This window comes from Monodelphis domestica, chromosome 4, assembly GCF_027887165.1.
Source record: "Monodelphis domestica isolate mMonDom1 chromosome 4, mMonDom1.pri, whole genome shotgun sequence".
NCBI lineage: Eukaryota > Metazoa > Chordata > Mammalia > Didelphimorphia > Didelphidae > Monodelphis > Monodelphis domestica.
Window position 1 is genome coordinate 290,279,324 of NC_077230.1, and position 27,465 is coordinate 290,306,788.

At 40.4% G+C, this 27,465-nt stretch overlaps 1 protein-coding gene across 2 annotated transcripts in view; it reads right to left on the reverse strand.

Annotated features, from left to right (window-relative positions):
* The window catches only part of CRYL1 (crystallin lambda 1), a 213,156-nt gene that overhangs the window by 15,039 nt on the left and 170,652 nt on the right, over positions 1–27,465 (reverse strand). For both annotated transcript variants that reach the window (XM_007495199.2, XM_056794670.1), the window contains exon 6: positions 1,958–2,063. In XM_007495199.2, coding sequence (XP_007495261.2) covers positions 1,958–2,063 — 106 coding nt within the window. The remainder of the gene's footprint in view (positions 1–1,957; positions 2,064–27,465) is intronic.

Consider the following 27,465-nt stretch of genomic DNA (forward strand, 5'->3'; position numbering starts at 1 on the left):
TTAATATCTATTTATGTACAATATGTAGACGATGAACATCCCGAAAATTATCATTTAATCATATAGGACTTCAGGATGCTTATTCCCCTGACTCTAATTCCTCACACTGTTTTGATGATAGCAGTAGCTTACATTTAGACAGTGCTTTAAAGCTTACAGGGAACATTTTGTACAACCCTCTGAAATAGGTCCTATGAGATTGCCCTCATTTTGCAGAGGAAGAAACTGAGGCTTAGGAACTAAGGTCAAATAGCTGGTATCTTCACGAGAACATCTCATAGTCAGAGGAGTGACCTCAACACTAACATTTCTGTCATCAGACCTAATATATTCGCAATCTTGAGAAAGAATACTGTTTAGCCTTCTCTGTTAAGAGCAAATGTCTAACTTTACTTTGCCTCTATACAAAAATAAGCTTGGCTGCCATTGGCTCAGTTACTCAGCTTCTAGACTATGGATGGTTGGTCTTTTTTTCTAAACCCTTACCTTCCATCTTGGAGTCAATACTGTGTATTGGTTCCAAGGCAGAAGAGTGGTAAGGGCTAGGCAATGGGGGTCAAGTGACTTGCCCAGGGTCACACTGCTGGGAAGTGTCTGAGGCCAGATTTGAACCCAGGACCTCCCATCTCTAGACCTGACTCTCAATGCACTGAGACACCCAGCTACCCTCCCAAACATGTCTTACCTGGAGACAACAACCTCTGCTGATCTTGAGCTAAGAGTCAATGCCCTCATTGACCGCTCTCTGTCAAACAGCAAGACTAAGGCATCCAGGGCACTGCTCCATCCCACAGAGATGCTACACGGAGAAGAGCCCCATTGAGCAACCCACCCCTCTGGTCTAGCAGCTACATTATCAGGTTTGATGAGAAACCCTTACAACTGCCAGGCGACCTGCCTGACCCAGATGAAGAGCAGATCGCCTATCCAGCTGAAACCCGAAGGAACAAATGCCAGCTGAGCCACTTCTCCAGCAGAGCTGTCCCTTGTAGAGAAGTGACCTTGTCCATCATGCACACCCCACGGCCAACATGCTCTGAATTCCTAGAGTTGTGGGTTACTTTGGCCAATTGTGTGTCCTACAAATGTGCCTCATTTAACTTCAAGTTTGGGCCCCCTTTTCTACTCTAGGACTCTGCGTATACTTTTGGGACAGTATGGTCTTGGTGTTGGGAAAAATGCTTTGTAACCACTATTCTTGCCTTGCTCTTGAGCAAATGCATATGTTAAAGAACAGAAGTTATTGGCCAATTGTCAAGAAGAAGCAAATTGGGGCAACTGGGTAGCTCAGTGGATTGAGAGCCAGACCCAGAGATGGGAGGTCCTCATTTCAAATCTGGCCTCAGACACTTCCCAGCTGTGTGACCCTGGGCAAGTCACTTGACCCCCATTGCCTAGCCCTTACCACTCTTCTGCCTTGGAGCCAATACACAGTATTGATTCTAAGATGGAAGGTAAGGGTTTAAAAAAAAAAAGAACCAGAAGCAAATCATTGGAGACTTCTGTATTAGACAGAATAGTCGTTTGTCAGGTTATCTTTTGAATACTGAAAGTAACAGAAGCAGTGCCCTTAAGACTCAATCTGCCAGGGATAGAGAGGGCTGGGTGAAGAAGCCCCCAAAGGCTATGTTATACCAAGAATAAGTTTTTAAATGTTTCAAATTATGTTTATCTACTTCTCTCATTATCATCTTACTTTTTTAAACTAGAGATAATAAAGCAGCTTATCTATTCAGAGTCTAACATTTTAGTTAGAAAAATGTTATTTTTTTGTTGGTTTTGGGGTTTATCTTTGGGGGGGCATGGTGTAATGTTATTGTCATAAAACCAGCACTGCAAAAAGTTTATCCAGACCTGGTAAAGTTATTTGATTATTTTCTGCCAAAATTCAACTGAAATATAAAAACTTCACGTAGCAGGAGTTTTCAGTTGAGTCCTAGTACAAATCAAACAGTACCTTCTGCATTGAGATGCATTGTTTCCAAGGGTCCAATAAAGGCATATCGCATTCCAAGACCATCTGACATCACAGTATCAAGATCTGAGGGAGACACTAGTCCTTCCTAAATGAAGAAAATGGTATGAAATCAGTCAGTGCTCTGAAGAGCAAAATAATCACCATGATTTATGGAGCAGAATGCTAAGAACAACCCTCCAAGCTAACCTATATTAAGCTTACTTTGTGCTGCTCAATGGGGCACAAAGATAATCAGATATCACAACAGATAATAGAATAAACAGATACATAAGGGAGTTGAGGGGAAATATACCTGGACAAATATTCTTTTTCTAAAATTTTGTGACCATGGGTAAAGCACTTCTGATTTCAAGGGTTTGATTTCCTCATCCAGAAAATGAGGGTTTGGGATCAAATAATCTCTTGAGTTCCTTCCTACTCTAAATCCTATATTGCACCAGTTGGAACTTTTAAGAAGGGGAAGGGGGGGGGGGGGGCGATGCAGGCAGGAAAAGAGAAGGTAAAAAGTTAGATGGAAAGTCAAAAAACGTTCTGCTTGTAGTTTCCATTTTCTAATAAGAAGGGATGGAATTAAAGGGAAGCCACCCAAAAAAAATCTGTATGTCACTCACGCTCTGCCTGATTCAATTTAAAAAAGGTGGGGGGAAGCATCTGATAAAACACTGCTTAGGATCTTTCCCAGGTCTTCACTTGCAAAGGTGGAACTATGATATTCCACAAAGTAAGATGTAAACTAATTATTGGAAAACACATTCAACTTTAGTATTTAAAGTGTTTTGGATTCCAAAAACCTCTATGATTCAAGAAGTATTTATCCACCAAAGTTTACATACCAGTAAATAGAAAACAATATGAAGGTATCTGGTAAATAAAACCAAAAATACAGAGGAGATGGAAAGTCGTTTCCAAGAGGGAAGGCCCTAATGACTGGGAGGATCGGGAAAAGCCTCATGTGGGACAGTTGATTCCCAATGTTTTTGATGCTATACCCTGACAGTAAAAAGTTTTTTAAGTATGTACCCTTAATGTGCATATATACTAAATAAGTAAATATTCCCTTGGATTCCAAATTGGATTCCTTCACCTTGCAAAAAGCATGCTTGATGGCATCATTATCTGATGTTTAACTAACTCTGCTTCTGCTCATAGTTCCATTTCCCCCTTTTGTTATCAGAGCAAATTTAAAGGTAGAATTGAACGCAGTATGTGTTTATTCTAAGAGAGTCTATATATAATACAATCATTGTAGAAACGTGGAAAAAAAGGATATATTTACCTATTTAGGAATTCCATGTATGTACTGCTCTCCTAATAATTATATACCTTATAATAAGTACATGCATATTATAAACATATTATTTACATGTGATATAATTATGTGTATAACTATATTATGATGCATATGTAAAAATAGAAATTAAGAGAAATAAAAATATTTTAGAGTATTTTATTTTATTCATTAATAGTTAAAAAAAAACTACTGCTTTCCTAAAATATTATCAGCAACAATTTTTTAGTAAGAACAATATTACTAAATAAGACTATTACTTTTGAGAATCTTGGGTTAACATTTAATGTACAGCAAAAAAAAAAATTTTTTTTTAACCCTTACCTTCTATCTTAGAATCAGTACTGTGTATTGGTTTGAAGGCAGAAGAGTGGTAAGGGCTAGGCAATGAGGGTCAAGTGACTTGCCCAGGGTCACACAGCTGGGAAGTGTCTGAGGCCAGATTTGAACCCAGGACCTCCCATCTCTAGGCCTGGCTCTTAATTCACTGAGTGACCCAGCTGTCCCCAATACATCTTGATAATAGAAAAACAAAAGAACAAGTGGTAGACCCCCTCTCAAACTCTCTGAATCCCAGGCATGCTGTGATTTCCTCAGGATACCTCATATATTTTATGTGAAAACATTACTATCTAGCATTTAAGCCAAATGACTGGCGTTAGTGCCAATCCATATATTAGTAATTTTTATATATACATATATATAGTTGATTATTTATTTAGTCATCCATATTAGTAGGCAATTTCTCTTACTTAAAATCATTTTTATCAGCATTTATAACAGATTTCCCATAAATGCATGAATAAAAACCAAAAATGCCTTCCTTTTTCCCATCTTATTAGTAAGCAGCACCTCCTCTGCTGGTGTAAACAAAAACTAGAGGCTCCATTGACCTTGGATCTTACCATTGGCAAGTGGGGAACAAAGGATGTGGAAGCGACCTTCCACTTGCTTAAGGGTGTCAGACTTTACAAGCAGGATGAGAAAGCACAATTAACTGATCAGTGTGAACCTCTTTAATGGATGATGCTGGGTGCTGAGTGAAATCTAGAGGTAGAAACCATGCTGAAACACTGCTTTGGAATGGGCTTAGAAATAGCACTTCCTGGGATATTGCCTTGTTCTACCCCTTTTCCTTTACACTCAGTCATACCTGCAAGTAAAAAGGTAACTAGATTTCTTCTAGCTCCTTCTTTACATTCTCCTGGTCTGCAGTCCAGCTAAAGTGACTTTCCAACAGTCGCTCATACATGGCACTCTGTGCCTTTTCACTGAATGCGCTCTCTCCCCACTCTTTGAATTCAGAGCTTCCTCCAAGAGCCAGCTCAATCCATCTTTCTCCATAAAGCCTTCACTGATTCCCCGCACACCAAGAACTATCTAGTCCTTCCCTGAAAATTACCTTATATTGATTCTGAATCTGTATGAGCATGTTGTAAGAGAATGTAAGCTTCTTGAGGGCAAGGACTATTTCAAATTTGTCTTTGTAACCCCATTGCCTGGTACACAGTAGGCAATTTTTTAAACCCTCCCCTTCCTTAGAATCAACACTGGGTATTGGTTCCAAGGCAGAAGAGTGCTAAGGGCTGGGTAACTGGGGTTAAGTGACTTGCCCAGGGTCACACAGCTAGGAAGCAACTGAGGCTGATTTGAACACAGGACCTCCTACACCAGACCTGGTTCTCTGTCCACTGAACCACTATAGATCATAGTCCCACAGTGTGATTATTAATTAAATGCTTGCCAAAACATTTGCCAATTATCACCTTCTCCAATCTGCTAGACCAGGTGCCCTGACCTGGCTGCTCCTAGCAGCAGCCCCAATGTTAGCCTCCATGGCTTCCCCATCCCAGACTCCTCAGCCCTGCTGTCATCCCCTACCCATTCTCAAGTGGGGCTCCTGCTGGTTCTGGGCCCAGTCTAGTGCTAGCGCCCCTAGCCTCACCTCCTGCTGCCTCTGCTCCCTAATCTCTGGAGGAAGGTGTGAGAGGGAGATAAGAACCCACAGGCCCTTTGGCTGCCACTGGCTCCTCCAAAATAGTCTCTGCCAGAAAGTGGGAGTGCTCAGAGTTGGGGAGCCTGGGGTGTGATGGTTCGTCCTATGTACCCCTTGGATTACAGAGACCCCCACTCTGGAGATCACTAATGTAGGAGACGGCACTCATGTAAGCCCCAAAGGGACATGGGATGCTGAGAGGCAGTGGCAAGGAGAAGTATTCCAGGTGCGGGGGAAGAGTCTGTGCAAATGCATGAAGACCAGAGACAATGTCATGTAAACAGTGAGTAGGCGAACTTGGCTGGCATGTAGAGTGCCTAAAGGAGCACAATGAACAATAATCCTGAAGAGGTCGGCCATGGCCAGACCCTGCATAGGGGAAGTTGCATATCTCCTCCCCACCTCCACCTTCCTTCATTATTGTACCTGGGATAAGAGGAACTGTGTCAGAAGTGTGCACTTGACCTCCTATTCTTATCTCTTACACTAGTGCCTTCTTTCACAGATGGAGCATCGTGTGAGAAGGAAAGGCTTCTGCCCAGGAATCAGACAAAGGAGCTCACCCACAAGAGTGCCCACTGCACTCAGCTGTGTGCCACTATCACCAGCCAATGCCAGCCTGGAGCTGATGTGCCCCAATTTTAGTGCCAGTCTCCACTGGCAGATGGCTGAGACAACCAGATGAAGAGCTATTCTGTGAAAGGGCAGCTCTGCAGTTACACTCATAGGGTACATTTACAAACAATGCCATGCACCCCCCCAAACCCCACCACCCACACACACACTTCCTGTAACAACAGGCTCAGACAGGCAAAGGATCATTTGTTTTACTACAATTTACAGGTCTTAGAAGGGCTGCCTATCCTATGAGTGTGCTGCCTGAGAGAAAGAGGGAGGAAGGGAGGGAGGGAGAAGGAGAGGCAGAGACAGACAGTGCAAACAGACAGACAGGCAGAAACAGACAAACAGAGGGAGAGCACACAGAGTATGTGTGTAAGCATCACTATTCTTACTCAAGCTGCTCAAGCCCCTCCCTTCAAGACCCAAGCCATCTTGATAGAACTCTCTGTGCCATTTTCCAAGTTCTCAAGTGGGTGGAGAAGCTCCTCCCAACCTGGCCCATGTTGGACCCATCTCCCATCTTCTTTTACTGTGCTCAGAGAAATGGAGGCTGGAGCTCCCTCTACTGTTTCCCTTCCTCTCCACCCCTCCAAAGTTACGGAGGAAACTCAGTTGCCTATTCTACCTACTGTCTTTACCTAAATGACAATGGTCAAAAGTCCTCATTACCCAATCACTAGAAGGCTGCTTCCCTCTTTCACCCACTTTGCTACTATTAGGTGAAAAAAATTAAATTCTAGATTCTCCCAAATAGAGTAAACACTCACCACTAGATAAGTGATTTAGACATGGAAGAAATCTACTTCTGGGGGAGGCAAAGTAATTTGCCCAAAGTCACATGGCTAGGTAGCAACAGGGAGAGGATTCAAACCCATGTCCTCTAGCTCCAAATCCAATGTTCTTTCCCAATAAACTAGCAGGCAAAAATGGACAAATTAAATAAGATGGGTTAACACCAGCATCAATTCTTCCCATCAAACTGTACTTTTGAGCAGCTAACAAAAATGCCTTATCAGAAGTTTTTGCTTCATTTTTCCTCCCCTTTCCTGCAGCAAGATGACCTAAAAGTGGCCCATCAATATGAAATGGTCTAGAGAGATGAAGGAAAAGGCTCCCATTAGAATGTAAGCTCCTTGAGGGCAAGGACTATCTGTTTTTATTATCTTATCTGACGCACTTTGCATGGTGCCTGACACTTAATAGGTACATAATAAACGTTTATTGACCAGCAGAGACAATCCATAGACCAGAAATCAGTCTGTATAATCCAGAGATAAGTTTTTAGCCTAGAAAATAAGAATTTCACTATTTTGTAACTTCAATCAGGTGTTTATCAGGTTATGTTTGCCTCTCCCGCCTTCAAAATGTTGTAATTGGGGAAGGTGGGGAAAGGAGAGGGGTAGTCCTGACCCTCTGACATTTCAGAAGCCCATGGGCACTATGATATGTAACCAAACTGGGATAAAACTATAAGTTTTAATTTTTACATTTAAAATCATGAAAGAATGTAAAAAGAGAGGCCATGACAATGCAATTTGGTTTAGATCTTTCTTATAAGTGAATATTTTCTAACTTCAAATAATACATTCCATATGAACAGTAAAGATATAACAAAAGTTATTATTTATAGGCATAATCAAGGCTATTGATGATCAGGTTTTAAACAAAATAAAGGATTTTCACAGCTACCAAGTGATTATCAGCAAAATTCTTTCATTCCTTGCCACATTTCCTTCACCCTATTCCATTTCACTTATAAAAGAAATTATTTAGTTTTATGCTATAGGTTACCAATCCCATGCTATTAAATTATAGTTTCAGATCTGGGAGGAACCTTAGGGATCATTTAATCCAACTCTTTCATTTGATAAATAAGGAAATTTTAGTCCTCAAGAGATAAAATGACTTGCCTAAGTTAGCAACAGACTGGAATTCCAACCCGTATCTTCTGACTAAATTCACTGCTCTTTTCCTAATGTTTACATGCATTTTTCCAGTGATGCTATCTGATTTTCAAAGAGGTTGAATTTCACCTTGCACACCTCAGAGGTTAGAAGGGCATAGATTTTGAGCTGGAGGGGACCTGAGAGATCACATGATTTTACCCATCATTTTACAGATGAGAAAACTGAAGCCCAAGTGACTGGCTCAAGGTCACACAGTAATAGATCCAGGGTTTCAGTCAAAATAGTTTCATACATAGGGATGAACTTTATGCTGTCTTTCCTGTAAGTGAACTTTCCAGGTAATCAAACAAATATCTATATAGTATACCCACATTGCATTGCCCTGCACACATAGTACTTGGCACTGTATTTCAAGTCCAAGTCATTCTAAATATATTATCACTATCAATCAATCAACAAGCATTTATTGTCTATTATATACCAGGTACCACATTAGTTAGTTCTGGGGTTACAAATTCAGTTCTTGCCCTCAAGGATGCCTTGGTGAGTAAATTATATCATTTTGCTGGAAAGTTCAATTCTAACCCAAGAAATACCTGACATAGCTTGCCACGAGAACACCAACAATTGTAGAGGGAACCAAGGGTATCATTTGTTTTAACTCAAAAGTAAACTGGCTAAAGAATCCTAGGAGAACCATTGTGGTTATTACTTTGCAGACTTTCTGGATTTTTCAACCCCTCTACCATGTTATTTTGGACTGTTTAATTAATGACTATTGTTATTCTTAATAACAATAATAATAATAAACATTGCTATTATGGATACCTCAAATTTTTTTTGCATTGCATCATTTGGGATAAAATAATGTCAGGGTATAAAATAGATTGAAACTCGAACTAGTTATACAACTCAACATACAGAAAACACAACAATAAAAATATTGTACTAATGCTTTGGACCAATCATCTTACGCCATGCCCTGAAAGTTGGTGGGCTGGGGATATGCCAAAGCAAAGTAGATGAAGAATCCACTGAAGAAGTCCCTTTAAAAACAACTCCCTGCTTCTGCTTCCTTGTGGATGGAATTTGGGAACTGTCAGAAGGAACACCTGGAGCATGATCAATCCATTACTCAGCAGCTTTCTGCCTGGGCACCAGTAAAGCCCTCCTCAGATGCCTCAGGGTAGTAGGGCAGTGACTCGGTTTTTGAAGGCAATGCCAGCCCAGGCAGGTTCTCCCACACTGGAAAGGCTTTAAGGATGGTAAGTCTTAGAGAAGTTTCAAGCTTATTAAAGCTTTTAATACAGACTGTATATATGTCGTCTAAGGGCCAATCGCAGAAATTTTGGGGAAAATCATCACTGTATCACCATGATGTGGTGAGGTGTTTTTTGTTGTTTTTTTTTTTAACACAGCAACTATCCAAGACCATCTACTCCTTAAAAGAGAGATTGCAATCTATATCAATGCAGGAGGACCCAAACTAATGATTTCACAGGTCCTTGAAGTACCAAATTTTACCTGCTTATTTAGGACTTCAAAGAAAACCCCTTAACAGAATGATTGTGATTGAGAGTATAATTAAAATGTATTGTGTTTGGAAAATCAAGATATGTGAAAATTATTAGGGACAAATGAAGGTTACCATGGCTAAAATGGATAGATAAGGAGAGAAAAGTGGAAATATATTCAATCTAAGGAAGCAATAGTTATATAATTGGAAAGGTATGCTCTAAGACAACTAAGATTCTAACTACTTAGAATTTTCACCTACTTTCTTTCCTGTCTCCTCCCTGTGACCTACCTATCTATAAATAAATTCATTCTCTTATAATGCTCACCTTGCCAAATCCCTTTCTATACTTTCAATCATTTGTCAACTTGTAAAAGCTCATATTTGTGAGTTTATATAAAGCTTAACAATATTTTTTCTTTACAAAAGGACTTCATCATCAAATGTTTTACTGAGCTTTCAATATTTTAAAAGTTTTATTAGTACTATTTGTTTTTACACCAAAATTATTCTCCCCTGTAAACATCCTCCCTTAAAAAAAGAGAAAGACAGAGGGAGGAAGGAAGGAAGGAAGGAAGGAAGGAAGGAAGGAAGGAAGGAAGGAAGGAAGGAAGGAAGGAAGGAAGGAAGGAAGGAAGGAAGGAAGGAAGGAAGGAAGGAAGGAAGGAAGGAAGGAAGGAAGGAAGGAAGGAAGGAAGGAAGGAAGGAAGGAAGGAAGGAAGGAAGGAAGGAAGGAAGGAAGGAATTCATTGCACCTTTCCCACTACCTTAAATATCCGCCCACCTAAATTTTCATCTTATTCATCCTTCCCACATTCTTTTCTTCTATTTTCTCCTCTTCACTTAATTTTCTTATTAAGTAATAATATTTTAAAGCTGAGAGCAACCTTAGGCACCATCTTTTGGTAGAAAAGAAAGAGTTCTGGATTTGAAGTTGTGAAGATTAAATTAAATCTCTCCCCAATTGTGAAAATGAAATTAACTCCCCTGCCCATTTTTTAGATTTAATCACCAAAAATGTAAATACCCCATTCACACCTGAGTGGGGGAGGTCTGTGACCCATGTGTGCAATATTGAGTGATGAATCAGAATCAAACTGACTGCCCCCTGGGCAGTCCTAAGAAAAGCTTCAACTATAATTGGTAGACATGAAAGTGGAGGAAGGCACAGGAAGTGACGTAAAAGAAAGTGTCTTTAAAAGGAAGTTACAACTTCCTGTGGGGGAAAATCATCTGAGATTTGTCTGAGATTTGTGGGAGAATCATTTGAGATCTTCAGAGAGGACTTTGACTTCTTCTGGAATTCTGAGTTTGAGTTGGAGGCTGATGAAGAATCTGCTTACTGGACCTAAGACCCTGTACAGGGAAAGACTGTCCTTGAAGCTCTCCCCTTTGGACTGACACATGGTAAGTGAAAAAAGGCTGACTCCTTTCCTCAATTTTCTGAAGAGACTAGCCTCCTGAGAGACCTATCCTCTTGAGAGAGGCTCTCCATATCCTCAGGTTCTCGCCTATAAGGGCCAAGGCCTCTCTGGTTAAGGACTAAACTCCCCTGCCTGTTTTTGAGCCAGGGGTCAGAGCAAAATACTTAGTGCTTAAGCCAGATATCTTACCGTATCCTCTCTCTGATTTTCTTACTTCATTCTTTCTATATTTTGTAAATAAATTGTAAATAAATCTCTTTGGAATAAATTAAATTCCTAGTGACCCTATTCTTAAATAATCCAGCCCAACCTTTTATAAATAACCCCTTACTTCCCCCTTACAAAGTTAAAGAACCTGTGTCCAAATCCCAATACTGCTGGGGTGTCATCTCTGCCAATTCATTAATTCACTTCATCTTAGTTTTATTGCTTCTAAAATGAAGGGGTTGAACTAAATGGCTCCTTTCATTTTTAAATTAGGACATTGAGGTCTATTGAAATTAATTAATTTGGGTGGAGGGCAGTTGCAAAGTCAGGATTAGAACCCAAGCTCCTAAGCCTCAGGTTAGTACTCTTTTTCCCCATACCATCTATCTTCCTTCCTTCCTTCCTTCCTTCCTTCTTTCCTTCCTTCCTTCCTTCCTTCCTTCCTTCCTTCCTTCCTTCCTTCCTTCCTTCCTTCCTTCCTTCCTTCCTTCCTTCCTTCCTTCCTTCCTTCCTTCCTTCCTTCCTTCCTTCCTTCCTTCCTTCCTTCCTTCCTTCCTTTTCTGTCCTTCTCCCTCTCCCTCTCTTTCTTTCCCTTATGTTCTTTTTTAAATTTTATTTTATTGATTGTATAAAAGAATTTTGCCATGGTTACATGATTAATGTTCTTTCCCTTCCCTCCCCTCCTCCTACCCCCTCCCATAGCCAATGTGCAATTCCACTGGGTTTTACATGTATAATTGATCAAGACCTATTTCTATTTCCATATTATTGATATTTGCACTAGGGTGATTGTTTAGAGTCTACATCCCCAATCATATCCCTATCGAACCATGTGATCAAGCAGTTGTTTTTCTTCTGTGTTTCTGCTCCCTCAGTTCTTTCTCTGGATATGGATAGTGTTCTTTCTCATAAATCCCCCAGAAATGTCTTGGATCATTGCATTGCAGCTAGTAGAGAAGTCCATTACATTCGATTGTGCCACAGTGTATCAGTTTCTGTGTATAATATCCTCCTGGTTCTGTTCCTCTCACTCTGCTTCAATTCCTGGAGGCCGTTTCAGTTCACATGGAGTTCCTCCAATTTATTATTCCTTTGAGCACAATAGTATTCCATCACCAAAATATACCACAATTTGTTCAGCCCTTCCCCAATCAAAGGGCATCCCCTCATTTTCCAATTTTTTGCCACCACAAAGAGGGCAGCTATGAATATTCTTGTACATGTCTTTTTCCTTATTATCTCTTTGGGGTTTAAACCCAGCAGTGGTACGGCTATTTCCCTTACCTTCTGTCATAGAATCAATACTTGTATTGGTTCCAAGGCAGAAAAGCAGTAAGGCTAGGCAACTGGGGTAAGTGATTTGCCCATAGTCACACAGCTAAGAAGTATTTGAGGTTTGTTAAACTGGAACTGAGGTCCTTCCAACTCCAGACCTGACTATCCTCTGAGTCTAGCTGCCCCATAACTTTTCTTTCATTATTCTTTCATGCCATTCTTCTTCAGGCTTTCCAATTTCTCTTTTACTCCTTTTTTGGCTAATTCCTGGCTCTTACATTTTTTTCCTTTTTGTTACATTCATGTACGTTATTCAATTTTTTAAAAATCACAATTTGTCAAGTAACTTATATTTCTTTTGTTTGGGCAAATGTACATTCCATGAAGATTCTATGTTTCTCTGAAATTATAAACCAAGAAGAAACCCATTTGACCCTCACATAATTAGAAACTGAGGACTCCTAACCAATGTCCAAGTACAAATCAGGTAGGAAATATGCTCAAGAGGGCCCAAAGAACATTCATCCAATATTTATTCAGTGCCTACTATGCACTAGGGTGTTGGGAAGTACACCATCAAAAATTAGTCTATCCCTGCTCTCAAGGGATATCCCTTATACCCTTACATTCTACTGAGGGCAAATCACACATAGAAGTTCATGAAATAGTATAAACAGAGAAACAGCAGCAGTTTGGGCATCTGGCAAGCAGAGAGATATCTTGAGTGTCTAATTTAGAACATCTGACTGGTGAGACATGACTGCCAGAGAGAATGGCAGAATTCAAAGCACTTACTATGAAAGCACTCATGAGGTAAATACAACCTTTCCCATGGGAAACTCTAAGTCGCTCCTGGTTATATTTTCTTCCTTTATAACATGTTCACTTAATCTGAGTCTTTCATACTCAGCAATATGAAGTTGGCCCCAGAGCAAAAATTTGATCAACTCTATCCTCCCACCATTGCCTTCCAGGTAGAAGGTGAGGCAAACAAAAACCTTTAGTATATTAAAAAAAAAAAAAGAGGCCACGGTGCAGCTGTCATATTATTACTCAGGTACTTGTGGTTAGACTCATTTGATTGCTCTGTCTGCTACTAATGCCTACAAGCCTTTATAGAGGAGCAACACAAATATTCATACAGAAAAGCAGCACAGAAGCATTTTGTTAACCAGAGATGGTGTATACCATTTCTTAACTAACACAACAGAATAAGGAATGACATTCAGAACATCTTCTCTGTAAAAGCTTTCCAACAATGCTTTGAGGGATGCCAGGGAAAGGGAATGGCTATGATTTGAAGGGACATGACAATTGAGGGGCAAAAGCCAGAATAGGACCCAAGCCCATTGGCTGACAAGTGTGGCACTAATATGGGGACTTTGTGACCAGCAGACTGCTAAAGAAGGGTGGGCTAACCCAAGTTGGAAATGAATTGGGTCAAAGCTTCTGAGCTGATCAAAGAAAGGGAGGATGGGAAGAGGAGGAACTGTCCACATAACATTTATTAAATTCAGCTACCTTGTAACGTCCCAGAAGCAAGCCCATGGGGAACATGATGGAGCTTTTCTCTCTAATATCATACGTGCACTCACATTCTCCTATGTTGCCTCATCATGGGGTGGAGATGACCTCAAGTTAGCAAAAGCTATGGTAGCAGAGAACAAGTTGTGGCAGGTCTTACACCAAGCAGGAAAGGCTTTGAACATAAGCCCGGCCACAGACTGCATGTCTGCTGTCTTGGAACAAGCTTAGCGAAGTTTGGAGAGGTTGATTCCCCAGCGTGGCTAAAGAGTGATGAAGCAATTCACAATGAGAGGCAGCACACAACAGAGGAAGGTGGGCCAACTCTGGAGTCAGGAAGCCGTGGGTTCAAGGAAAGCCACTTGACTATCAAATCAGATTTGCAATCCTGGACAAATCACTTAACCTCAGTACCTGGAACTACTCTCTAAGATTGTAAATTATAGTTGAATTGTCAGATCTTCACTGATGGAGGGAACTTTCATGGCTGGAGGGGCCATGCCACTGAAATCCCAAATCCACTCACATCCCTGGCTGAAAGTCATTGAATGGTAGAAGAAAAATCATAGGATTTGGAGGTGACAAAAGTCTTAGAGATCATCTAGTATTTCTCTCTCTCAAAACAAACCAACAACAACAATAAGAAAATAGCCCAAAATGATCATTTAATATGGCCTAGAAAGGTAAGATCTTTGTAGGTACGGGGAGTCCTCGCACTCATTAAGTCTCAGAGCTCTGTAGATCTGGAATATAGATGTTAAGTCATACAACAGAGCTCAGTAATTCCAGAATTTCTCTCATAAGATATTTTATTACCATAAATATAAAAATATATAATATTTATATAAACATAATATATTATATATTATATATATTATATAATAAAAATATAATATAAAATAAATATAAAAATATTTTTAAAAACTTTAATAGATGACAATGGCAGAATGTAAATGTCTTTAATTTGGGGGGGGGGGGTTGTCTCCCTCTCTAGCCTGGGCTACAAATTTAGCAGTCATTCATGGGGCTCCATTATTTATAGGCGTAGAAGTTTTTGTGCATTCTCTTTCCAACCTTGGCTGGTTTGCCCCTCTTGGAGCAGCCTAGTAGCCCCCACACTACCTGGAGAAGGAACAGGAAAGGAAGTTGAGGGGGGTGGGCTGTACCATATTGGCGTTAGATTTACTGTGAACAATGAATTGGCTATAGCCCTACTGTAGCTCAAGGCTCCTGGGCTCAAGCAATCCACTAGCCTCAGCTCCTCCAGCAGCAGAGATAGCAGGCATACATTATCCCACTATTCTGATTTTTTTTTGAATGTCTACTTTTATGTGAACAAATGTCTAATTCTCTGTCCTCTAGCAACAGGATAACTATAACTCAATCAGTTCATTTTTTTTAAACCCTTACCTTCTGTCTTCGAATCAATACTGCATATTGGTTCTAAGGCAGAAGAGTGGTAAGGGCTAGGCAATGGGGGTCAAGTGACTTGCCCAGGGTCACACAGCCAGGAAGTGTCTGAGGTCAGATTTGAACCTAGGACCTCCCTTCTCTGGGCCTGGTTCTCAATCCACTGAGCCACCCAGCTTCCCCCAATCAGTTCATTTTTTTAAAGAAAAAAACCTTTTATGACAAAAAGAACTCGTATACTTGTAGAGCTAAGATTATACATATTCTGGTTTGAAGAAAAATCCCTCTAGACACATCTTCCCTGAGTCCCACCCAAACTACATGTAAATAAGACCAACTTATGCAAAGTTTTTCTTCTTATTCCTCAGTCTTCCCTTTTCAGGCCTCTTCTCTGCCCTTCCCAGTTAATTCCCCTACCTCAGGCACTCCATACCTACTGCTCTCTTCACTAGCACCCTCTTTGAAAGCTGGAAAGAATCTGATGTCACCATGGATATTTATGGTTTGGTTACTTCTAAACTTCAGTAGGAGGGAGGCTCAATAGAGTAACTCAATCCATATTTGGTCTTTCACACATGCATCTAACTGTGGAATATCTGCAATGAAAATCATTCATAAAAACACATGGAAAGAGATTTCCGGGTATTCCAGGCCTGGAAATTACATCGTTTCCTTACTCATCTTTGGAAGAGTTTGACCTAATTGCTATTTTTCTGCCTAGAGTAAAGGAACCATTGTCATCTTCCCTTCCAGATGGAAGCTAGTAGTCAGGAGACCTAAATTCTAGTCCTGGTTCTACCACTTAATAAAGCACTGTGACCTCAGGCAAATCCCTTCAATTCCCTTTCCTTGTAATGTCCCAGAAGCATCCCCATAGAACAATACAATAGAGCTTTTCTCTCTAGTAACATACATGCACTAACATTCTCTGTTGCCTCATCACTTACATTTTATGAGCTTCAGTTTCCGGAAATAACAATATTCAAGACTGTTTACCTCACTAAGTTACTTTAAGGAAAAGCTTTGTAAATGTTAACTTCCTCTGCCCAGAAAACTGTAAAGAATGATGATCAATCAATCACAAGTATATGCTAAGTATGTGCAGAGAATGGAACAAACTCTACCTCAAGAAAGTGGGGAGACAACCAATATCTGGTCATAACTTTCCTTGATCCTGAGGTATATATATAAAATATATATATATATAGCACAAATATAAAACTAATAAAAATGAGTGTTTACAGACTAGTTAAAAATAGAAGGCAGTTTCAGAGGGAGGGCACTAATATTGGAGACTATCAAAGATGGTGCTTGAGTTGAGTCTTAAAGAAAGAAAGGAACTCTACAAGAGGGCACATTCCCATCATGGAGAATGTTCAGCTTGAAGGCACAAAGATGGAAGGGTAGAGTGTTATGGAGGAACAGAAAAAAGTCCCATTTGGCTGTATTGCAATGCAGAGCATGGAGAAGGAGTAATGTTCCTCAAAGCTAGAATGATAGATTGGGACCAAGTTGTATAGGGCTTTAAAAGTTAAACAGAAGAGTTTCTATTTGATCCTAGAAGTAATGAAAAGCAACAAGAATTGACTGAACCAGAGAGTCATGTGGTCAAATATTTTCTTAATGAAAACTACTTTGGCAGCTGTGTGTGGGATGCAGCTTTCAGAGACTTGAGGCTGGGAGCCCAATTAGGAGGCTGTTGCAACAATCTAGTCAAGAGATGATGAAGGCCTGAACTAAGGTGGTAGCTATGAGAGTGCAGAGAGGAACCAGGTGGGAGAGATGTTGGGAAGGTAGGAATGGCAAGATCAGACAACTGACTTAAGTATGGGGTGAATGCAGAAGGTATAAACTTGGTGAACAGGAATGATGGTGGAGCCTTCCACTGAAATAGGAAAATTTAGAATAGAAGAGGTTTCAATAGAATTGCTTATTGGCTCTAGAAGGGGGAAGGGAAGAGGGGAGGGAAAGAAAATAAATCATGTAAACATGGAAAAATATTTTTAAAAAATAAAAAAAATTTTTAAATAAAAAAGAATAGAGGAGGTTTGGGGGAGGATAATAATGAATTCATTTTGATGATAATTAGGAGCATGGGTATTTGTTTCAAGTTTTGTGCCAACATAAAAAGGACTGGTGTGTGTGTGTGTATGTGTGTGTGTGTGTGTGTGTGTGTGTGTGTGTGTAGAGAGAGAGAGAGAGTTCAGTGAATATGGAACCTTTCACTTTATCACTGACTTCCTTGAGATATACCTAGTAGTGGAATCTCTGAATCAAAGGGTATGGTTCATATTGTTTAAAAAAAGTAATCTGGGGGCAGGTAGATGGCACCATGTCCTCAGACACTTCTGTGTGACCTTAACCAAGTCCTTAACCCTGTTTGCCTAGCCCTTCACCTTCTGCCTTTTTTTAAACCTCTTACTTTCTATCTTAGAATCAATGCTCTGTATCAGTTCCAAGGCAGAAGTGCAGTAAGGGCTAGGTAATTGGGGTTAAGTGGCTTGCCCGGAGTCACACAACTAGAAAGTGTCTAAATCCACATTTGAACCCAGAACCTCCCATCTCCAGGTCTGGCTCTCTATTTACTGAGCAACCTAGCTGCCCTAACCTTCTGTCTTAAGGTTGTTACTAAGAAAGTAAGGGTTAAAAATAAAAAGTAGTCTTTTGATGCTCTACTACAAATAAGTTAATTCAGCTATGCTGAGAACAGTCATGTTGACAAACCTATGGTATGCATGCCAGAGAGGGCTGTTCCCCTCCCTCTCCACAGGCACCTGGAGACATTTTTCATATCACCCACCCCTCTGCCCAGCAGTCCAATAGAAGCACTTCCTCCCTCCACTGTCTGAGGTAAGACAGTGGGCTGACATGCAGCAGGAGGGTTGCAGTTTGGGCACTTGGTCTCTAAAAGGTTCACCATCACTGGTCAATTATATATTCATTGAACAGAATTGAATCACACATTATTCTGATAGATTCATGCCTTTCCATAAGTCTTGGACCTTCTAAATATGTAGTTATTACCTAGAATAAGGCTCAATAATTACTAGAACTATAGAAACTATATTCTCACTAAAATAATCCATGTGTCAGGTTCTCATGACTGCTGACACAATGAACCAAGTTCATTCTTAGGGACCTTTCTCTAATATCAACATCGATGACTCATGATCCTGAACAGTATCTGGGACAATAAGTTCTTTCCTAAGGCCCTCAGCAAAACTAGAAGCATTCAGACAGACATAAAATGGGTTTATTTAATGCAATAGTGAATACAAACAAGGTCTTGTAGTTCTTAGTTTTGCCCTTAGCAAAACCACTAAAGAGCTCCATTTCTTGACCCAGAAGTAAAGCCAAGTCCTCACAAACTCATGACAGTAAACCTAATGAGTTCCTAGCCACAGCACAATCATAATCCCTTTACAAGTCATTGCTTTAGAAGTACATGTTCTGATGCATGTATAACCTAGTGGAACTGCTTGTCAGCTTTGGAAGGGGGGGGAAGAAAGAGCAAGGAGGAGGGGTGGATCATGAATCATGTAACCATGGAAAAACATTCTAAATTTTTAAATAAAAATTCTTCAATTAAAAAAAAGAAGAAATACATGTTCAAAATTATCTGATGCAAGTATAGGTATAGCACCTCCACTCACCCTCTGGCAGGTCTGGATTGCTCAGCTCTCCATAGTCTCTCCATTATTCCTGCACTAGATGAGCATGGCTCCTAGTAGGTGCTTCTTTTTTATTTTTTAATAACAGACATTTCTGTTTGAATTTAATATAAATTGTACCCTCTCATTCCCTTTGAAAACTGATTCTTGATACCAGCCCCACTTTTTGACTGACCAAGCATATGTGGCTACATGGCATCCTGGCTGCAGAAGGAGCTGATGGAAGTCCTGGTGTGACCAGTGACATGTCCAGAAGTCAGGACTTGGGACTCAAGAACTGAGGTTATAGACTATCCAATCAAAGAGCTCTAGGAGGAGTGGCTACAACTGGCTTTATAAGCCAGTGACACAGGTAATTCTCTCTTCCTGGATAAGAGCAGCTATGTCTCCCTTCTGGATTGTTTAATGCTGGGCAGGTACTGGCTTATCTAACAGCTTGAACCACTTGGAGCCCAGGAGCTTAGGCTCCAGCCAGGACAGTTAAGCAGCTAGGAATTAGGTGGCCAAGGGATCAAGTGGTCATACTCACACTCACTGTCTCCTCCCTCTCTCTTTCTCCTTCTCTCTTCCCCCCACCTCCCTCCCTCTCCCTCTCCTTTTCCCTCTCCCTCTTCCTCTCCCTCCCTCCCTCTCTCTCTCTCTCTCTCTCATTCTCTCTCTCTCTCTCTCTCTCTCTCTTTTCCTCTCTCCCTCTCTCTCTTCCCCTCTCTCCTTCTCCTTTTTCCTCTCCCTCTCCTTATCCCTCTCCCTCTCTCTCCTAATAAATAATTATAAATTAAAATAGTCTCCAGAGAATTTTAATCATTATATTATCTTTAAAGTATATCATTAGAAAGAGACATAACTGGAAAAATTGGTGGCCCGGTCATGCACTGAGAAAAGAATAGTTGACAAAACACTCCATGTGCTCCTTCGGTAATCACAATGTCAAGAAATCTAGAGGAAGAAAGGCCTCTTGGCAGCTCAGTGGATACAGAGCCAAGCATAGAGGCCAGAGATCTTAAGTTCAAATCCAACCTCAGATACTCTCTAGCTGTGTGACCCCAGACAAATCATTTAACCTCAGCTATCTAGCCCTTATGGCTCCTCTGCCTTGAAACCTACTGTTTTTAACAGAAAGTAAAGATTTTAAAAATGTCTAGAGGAACATCCCCCACCCCCACCCCAAGCAAGAGTGGATAACATTTGAGGATAAGTTACATGTGCACAGAAAGCATAACTAGACTGCAGTATGCATAGCATTTTGAAGGGAATAACCACTTTGTTGAGGTCAGTAATACAACATATCCATTGAGGTATTGAAGAAATGTCTATCTTGGGCAAATGCTTAGAGATGGACATGGAACTGGCCCCAGAGGAGGAAGAAGAGGTCAAGCTGAATCTCATATGGTCAACTATACAGCACTTAATCTAATGCTAAATTAGAAACAGTCTCAGAGTTAAAAGGAGCCATTTAATCTGTCCCATGCCTTAACAAGAATCCCCTCTACAACATACCCCAAAAGTGGGCATCTGGTATTTGAAAACCTCCAGTAAGAAGGAACCACTATTTCCCAACATAGTGCATTCTATTTGGACAAATGAGCCTTCTTTGCAACTTTTATACACTGTTTTATATCTAGAGTAACCAGGAAACTAAAATAACAAACATAAGCTAATCACTTCAAAGTGTAATATTCTATATAGTCTTTAGAAAGGGCTTAAAATAAAATGAATAGTAAAATATAATCAATAATAAAATGCACACTTTTATATTCATATACATAGAAAAGGAGATTATATATGAAACTATTAATTTATTTAACATACCACATGCTTGTGGAAAGAACACTTCAGTCAGCTTCTCAACTGACCCTCTTCAGTCGACCAAAGCACCCTTGACCAGATTCCCCAAAACCGCTCCATTGAACAACTTGATGTCCCTCCTTCAATAGAGGAAGTCCAAAAAGCCATTAAACAAATGAGTGCAGGCAAGGCACCCGGTAAAGATGGGATCCCAACCGAGGTGTACAAGGCCTTAAATGGAAAGGTGCTCCAGGCATTCCACATAGTGCTGACCAGCATATGGGAAGAGGAAGACATGTCCCCAGAACTCAGAGATGCCTCCATCATAGCCCTGTACAAGAACAAAGGCTCACGAGCAGCCTGTGACAACTACAGAGGCATCTCGCTACTCTCCACTGCTGGAAAGATCCTCACCCGTGTTATACTCAACAGACTCCTGTCATCTGTTTCAGAGCAGAACCTGCCTGAATCACAATGTGGCTTCCAACCAGATTGTAGCACCATCGACATGGTCTTCACAGTGAAGCAAATGCAGGAAAAAATGCCTTGAGCAGAACCTGAGTCTCTACATTGTCTTCATAGACCTGACAAAGGCATTCGACACAGTGAACAGGGACACATTGTGGGTGATCCTCAGCAAGCTCGGTTGCCCAGCAAAATTCGTCAAACTGATCCAACTCTTTCATGTCGACATGACAGGGGAAGTCCTATCTGGTGGAGAGACTTCTGATTGCTTCAACATCTCCAATGGCGTGAAACAAGGCTGTGTCCTCGCTCTGGTACTATTCAACCTATTTTTCACCCAAGTATTACGACATGCTGTGATGGATCTAGACCTGGGCGTCTACATCAAATACCGACTGGATGGCTCACTATTCGACCTTCGCCGCCTGACTGCAAAAACAAAGACAACAGAGAGACTCATACTGGAAGCTCTCTTTGCAGATGACTGTGCTCTCATGGCCCACCAAGAAAATCATCTCCAAACCATTGTGGACAGGTTCTCCACCGCAACAAAACTGTTTGGCCTGACTATCAGCCTCAGCAAAACACAGGTGCTGTTCCAACCTGCACCAGGGAGGCCAACTAACCAGCCGTGCATTACAATCGACGGCACGCAGCTTTCTAACGCCAACACTTTCAAGTACCTGGGCAGCACCATAGCCAACGACGGGTCCCTAGACCACGAGATCAATGCCAGGATCCAAAAGGCCAGCCAGGCACTCGGGCGGCTGCGCTCCAAAGTCCTCCAACACAGAGGTGTAAGCACTGCGACAAAGCTCAAAGTGTACAACGCAGTGGTCCTCAGCTCGCTCCTGTACGGCTGTGAGACATGGACACTGTACCGGAAGCACATGAAGCAGTTGGAGCAATTCCACCAACGCTCTCTCCGGTCAATCATGAGGATCCGATGGCAGGACCGAATCACCAATCAGGAAGTCCTCGACAGAGCCAACTCCACCAGCATCGAAGTCCTGGTCCTCCAAACCCAGCTACGATGGTCTGGACACATCATCCGCATGGACCCACAGTGAATACCAAGACAGGTATTCTACGGTGAACTGTCAGCTGGACTCGGGAAACAAGGCCGACCAAAGAAAAGATTCAAGGATCAGCTCAAGTCCAACTTGAAGTGGGCTGGCATTACACCAAAGCAACTAGAACTTGCTGCCTCTGACAGAAGCAGCTGGCAAACCCATATTAACCATGCCGCCGCCACCTTTGAAGATGAGCGACATCGACGTCTTGCCGCTGCGCGTGAACGCCGACACCAGGCCACACCCGCACCTCCCGTAACAACTGGCGTCCCATGCCCCGTGTGCCACACACTGTGCGCCTCAGCCTTTGGACTCCAAAGCCACATGAGGGTACATCAATAGATGATAATGCATAAAGACAATAGTCATTCTCGGTCAACAAGAGACTACCACTACTACACATATGAGGCAGCTAGGTAGCATAGTGGATAGTGTGGCAAGCCTGAAGTCAGGAGGACCTGGGTTCAAATTTGGCCTCTGACACTTACTAGCTATATGATCCTAAGCAAGTTACTTTACCCTGATTGTCTAGCCCTTGCCACTCTCCTGTCTTAGAATTGATCCTAAGACAGAAGTTAAAGGTTTTAGAAAAAAATGAAATAAAATATATATAAACATATATGTGTGTGTATATAATAAATCCAACACATTACTTTCAACTGCCTTGCTTGTCTATGCTTCCTTCTGTTTTTCTTTGTGCAGTATAATCATTATTACCCTCCCTCTTCTTCAACTATTCAAAATAGAAAATATTCCCAAACCTTGTAACAGATAAGTAAAGTCAAGCAAAACAAATCACATCACAGTTAAGACCAAAAAAATGTATACTTCTCTCCACACTTTGAATACATAAGCTCTCTTCAGGAAACAGATAACAAATTTCATCCTAAGTCCTCTGAAGACACTGCTAGGAATTGCTTTGAACTGAGTTTTTAAGCCTTTCAAAGTTGCTTTCCTTAACAATATAATTGTCAAACTATAAGGTGAGTTCCTGGTTTTGCTCATTATACTCTACATCAGTTTCTACTTCTAAGGATTCTCTGAAATCATCTCTTTCATTCTTTTATTTATTTATTTATTATTTTTATTATTTATTTTTTTATATTTTTTATATTTATTTTATTTATTATTTTTTATATTTATATTTTTTATTTTATTTATTTATATAAATATAAACAATATTTATTATATTCACATACCACAATTTGTTCATTGATTGCCCAGAAATTAATGATCAGTGCCTTAGGTTTCCTTTCTATTTCTCTTTTAATCACCCTTTTAGGATAAGAAAGTTTGTTTTGCTTGTGATTATTTACTCCCTGTTATTATCTTCCCTGTTTAGTTCTTCCCACCCTCCTCATACCCTATTCCTGTCCATTTTCTTTTAGGATTTGGTATATTTCTTTAATAAGCTCTGTATATGTATCTAATTTTTATCTGCTTAACCCTCTTTTGTATAGTTCAGTTAAGAAGGAGGTTTGCCTGATATCTGCTCCCCCATACCTTTTCTTCATGTTTATATACTTCTCTTCTCAAGCACTAAAATTAAGAAGATAACTTCTATTGCTTTCTTCCTCCTTTCTACTTTGTTACAGTCACTTTACCCTTACTTTTCTTTTTTGCTCTTAAAAATCTTTGAACTGAACTAATCTGTCCCATAAGTCCTTAGATTTTCTTACTTAACTTCTTCAATACTTTTTCAAGACAATTAAGTTCTGAAGGGATATTTGTTTCTTCTCACATATTAGAATGTTTGCACTTCCTACAACCTATTCCAATTATTCAAATAAATTTGCTTTTCTAAGTTTTCTTGACTTGTGTTTGTAGTTCAGAGTTCTAGTCAGCTCTAGTATTTTTATAAGGAATGGTTGAAAGTCTTTTTTTTTTTTAACTGAAGGTCAGGTTTTTTTCTCTGTATAATTCTGTAGAATTATTTTCAGCTTTGAAGGATAAATAATTCCCTATATCTTTTAGCTTTGGGAAATCGTATTCCACTATCTCTTCTCATTAATAGTTAAGGCTGCCAGGTTTTGTATGTCAGTTCCTTGGTACCTCAATTTCTCCTTTCTGGCTGCTTGCAATATTTTTTCTTTGATATGAAAGCTCTGGATTTTGGCTATGGCATTCCTGAGAGTTTTCTTTATAAGCTTCTTTCAGGAGATGTTCGATGGATTCTTTATTCTTTGGCTCTAATAAATCTAGGTTCATTTATATTTCTTGAAATACAGTGTTCAGGCTTTTAAAAAAATCATGGTTTCCAGGAAGCTTAGTGGTTCTTGAAATTATTTATCTCAGACCTGTTTTTAAGATAAGTTGTTTTGTTAGCTGGAACTATATATTTTCTTTTAATTTTTTCCAATCTTTTGATTTGTTCTAATATTTCTTGCTATCTCATACAGTCACTGATTTCTTTTGGGTCTGTTCTAATTTTCAGGGAGTCTGTCACTAAAGAAAGATTTATCATTTTGTGTTCTAAGCAGTTTGTTCTTCCAATTCTTTCCTCAGGAGTTTTAATTTCATTTAATAACTGTTGCTTTACTTTTTCCTACATATTTTATGTAATCCTTTGGAAAATCAATTCCCCATTTAGCCTCTGCTTGCAGTTGTTAGGGTGTTACTCTCCTCTTCTATGTTAGATTTTGGTCATCTTTGTACCTACTATATTTCCTTAGAGTGGTCTGTACCTTCTTTGGTTTACTCCTCTCTTCAGTCTTAGTGCTTATACGGAGGCTTTGGGTCAGGGCTACTCTACCCTCTTTTTTGAATTTTGAGTGGGATGATTGGCCCTGCTTGGTCTCTAAGCACAGCACAAGGATTCCCCTACTTATCCCTCCACTTGCTACATATAGACTCCCTTTGAAATTTTGAGGTTCAGAGAGCAAAATCTTCAGGGATCTCTAAGGCATCTCAGAATAGTGTCAGTCTTGTACTGTGCTTTCCCAGTTTAATGATTATAAACACATGGTGGATTTCCAACCAATCTGAGGAAGTGGTTGGGTTTCTCATGTGGAAAGGAAAACTGAGACTAAGGAACCATTTTTAGAATGTTGGCAGGAGAGGGAGTGGAGGAGCAGAAACGATTTGTGGGATTGAGAGCTTGGAAAGGGGTCTTTTGCCTTGTGAACTCTTGAGAGACAGGAGCTAAGGACCAGAGCCTGAGACCTCAACCTGTGGTGCCAGAGCCTTGTCTCCATTTCACCTCCCCAGAAGCCAGAAGATCCCTGACATCTTTGAATCAATGAATAAAGAAAGCAAAAGAACAACTACTGCTGAAGGGTGCTGATCCCTTGAACTTCACCGAAGACCCATCCCATCCCAAAAGCTTCCCAAGAAGGACTTTGTTGACCTGTTTGGAGTAGGATAGGGAGTTGATTAGAGAAAGGAAGAAAAGAGACGTTGAAGCCTGAGTCATTTGGCTCAGCTAAAGAAGGAAGTGAAAACCTGTAGGGATTCCTATTCCCACTAACCTATTCCCCACCCTTTTGTTACTTGAACTTTTAAACCACCTTAATTCTGAAAAAACTCTAGGTTAGATCTAAATCATAACAGTTTAGGAGAAAGAGAGGGTAGGTTGGCCATTTAGCTTTGACTAAACAACAAAAAAGCAAACAGGGAAGTTCAGTCTGTCTGACAAATAGAGCTTCTAGGGGCTCTGGGCACCAGCCAAGTCCTGAGGACAAGTGAATTCCATAATCCCTCAGAAGCCTACTTATTGAGGCACAGCCCCTGTTCATCCATGCCACATCAGCTCAGGGATACCTTTCTTGTGCGTTTGAAGTGTGAGGGAAAGGGAGAATTACACAGACCATCTCTCAGCCCCAGTGGTTCTCCCTCCTCTACCACACCAGCTGTTCTATCCCTTCACCTCCTCCATCCCTGCTCCATACCCATCCATCCTATCTTCCTTTATAATCATAACACTGGGGAAGACCTTCATTGACATTGCCTTATGCTATAAAGCCTTTCAAGCTACCAGTACCCATGGCTCTGACCAATCTCTGGAGCCATGAGAAACTACCAGCTTGCAGGGCCAAATGAGACCCCTTTTGTAAAAGTCATCAAAATTGCTCATTGATTTCTTGAATGTTATTTACTCTAAATTTGGGGCCATGAATTGTCTAGAGTTTTTCTGTTATAATGAATCCTGGAAGTTCGCAGGAAAGACTCAATAAAATACAGCTGACAATATTCTCAGGGAAGCAATGAGGGACAGAGTGGGTCTGAGGGAAAGGACTACAAGAAATCAACCCAGAATGTCCAAAAGCCCTTGTCATACTTTTTTTTTTAAGTCCTTTACATTCATGTTTTTTAAGAACAATGAATTTATCCACATCTTCTCTTGTTTGCAGAACCAAGGAATGTGTTTGTTTCTTATAATTTTAAAGCAGGGGTTCTTAATCTAGTGGTCTATGAATTTGCTTTTTAAATATTCTGATAACCATATTTCAGCATAAATGGTTTCCTTGATAATTCTGTGTATTTTATTTTAAAATATTCTGAGAAGAGATCCATAAGTTACACCACACTACCCAAGGGATCTATGACACACAAAAAATTAAGAACCTTTCCTTTAAAGGCTTTCCATAGCCCTGCATGACTCTTCCTGTCACGTGAGTGGATACTGGCAATGTTCTCATTGTCTCTTTCCCTTCTGCCTCTACATTTTGCTGTTGGATGCATTTCAGGAGAGTTATAGCCTGAGGCAGGGTCCACATTATTTCAAACATTTACCTGTAGATGGAGAAACTTCTGAGATAACCTCACCTTCCTACTACTTGTAAAAGGCCGCTCTGAACATGCTTTCTCATGCTTTACCTCCTGATTTAAATGTCTCAAGCCCCTACAGAGTTACCCTCTGAAAGTCCTTTCTCTGATTTGGCTTTGTTAGATTTAAACAAATGTTCTCTATTCCCCCTCGGTCCTATGGCTTCACTTTGGTCCTGTTTCTCTTCTTGATGGTAGATTTCTAGACAATTGGCAGGTAATATACTTGTTTTATCATTGAGAAGTTAAAAAATGCATAGGTCTACATATTTATAGAAAGGGGGTCAGGGTACTAAATGTTTTTACATGTATACAGCTTATTATGAAAAAAAGAGAAGGAAAAAAACATCTTTTCCCACAAGTAAAAATTAACCACCATGTTCCACAGAATGGAAAAGGGGATCTGAAAATTCCTACCAAACTCCCTGGTACTGAATCGTAACAGGATGGTTTTATAGCAGACAGAAGCACTGTGGAGCTCAATAAAAGAGGCAAGAGTTACCATTATGGCAAATGAGGAAACTGTGGGAGGGAGAGGGAAGAAGAAAGCAATGAGAATGG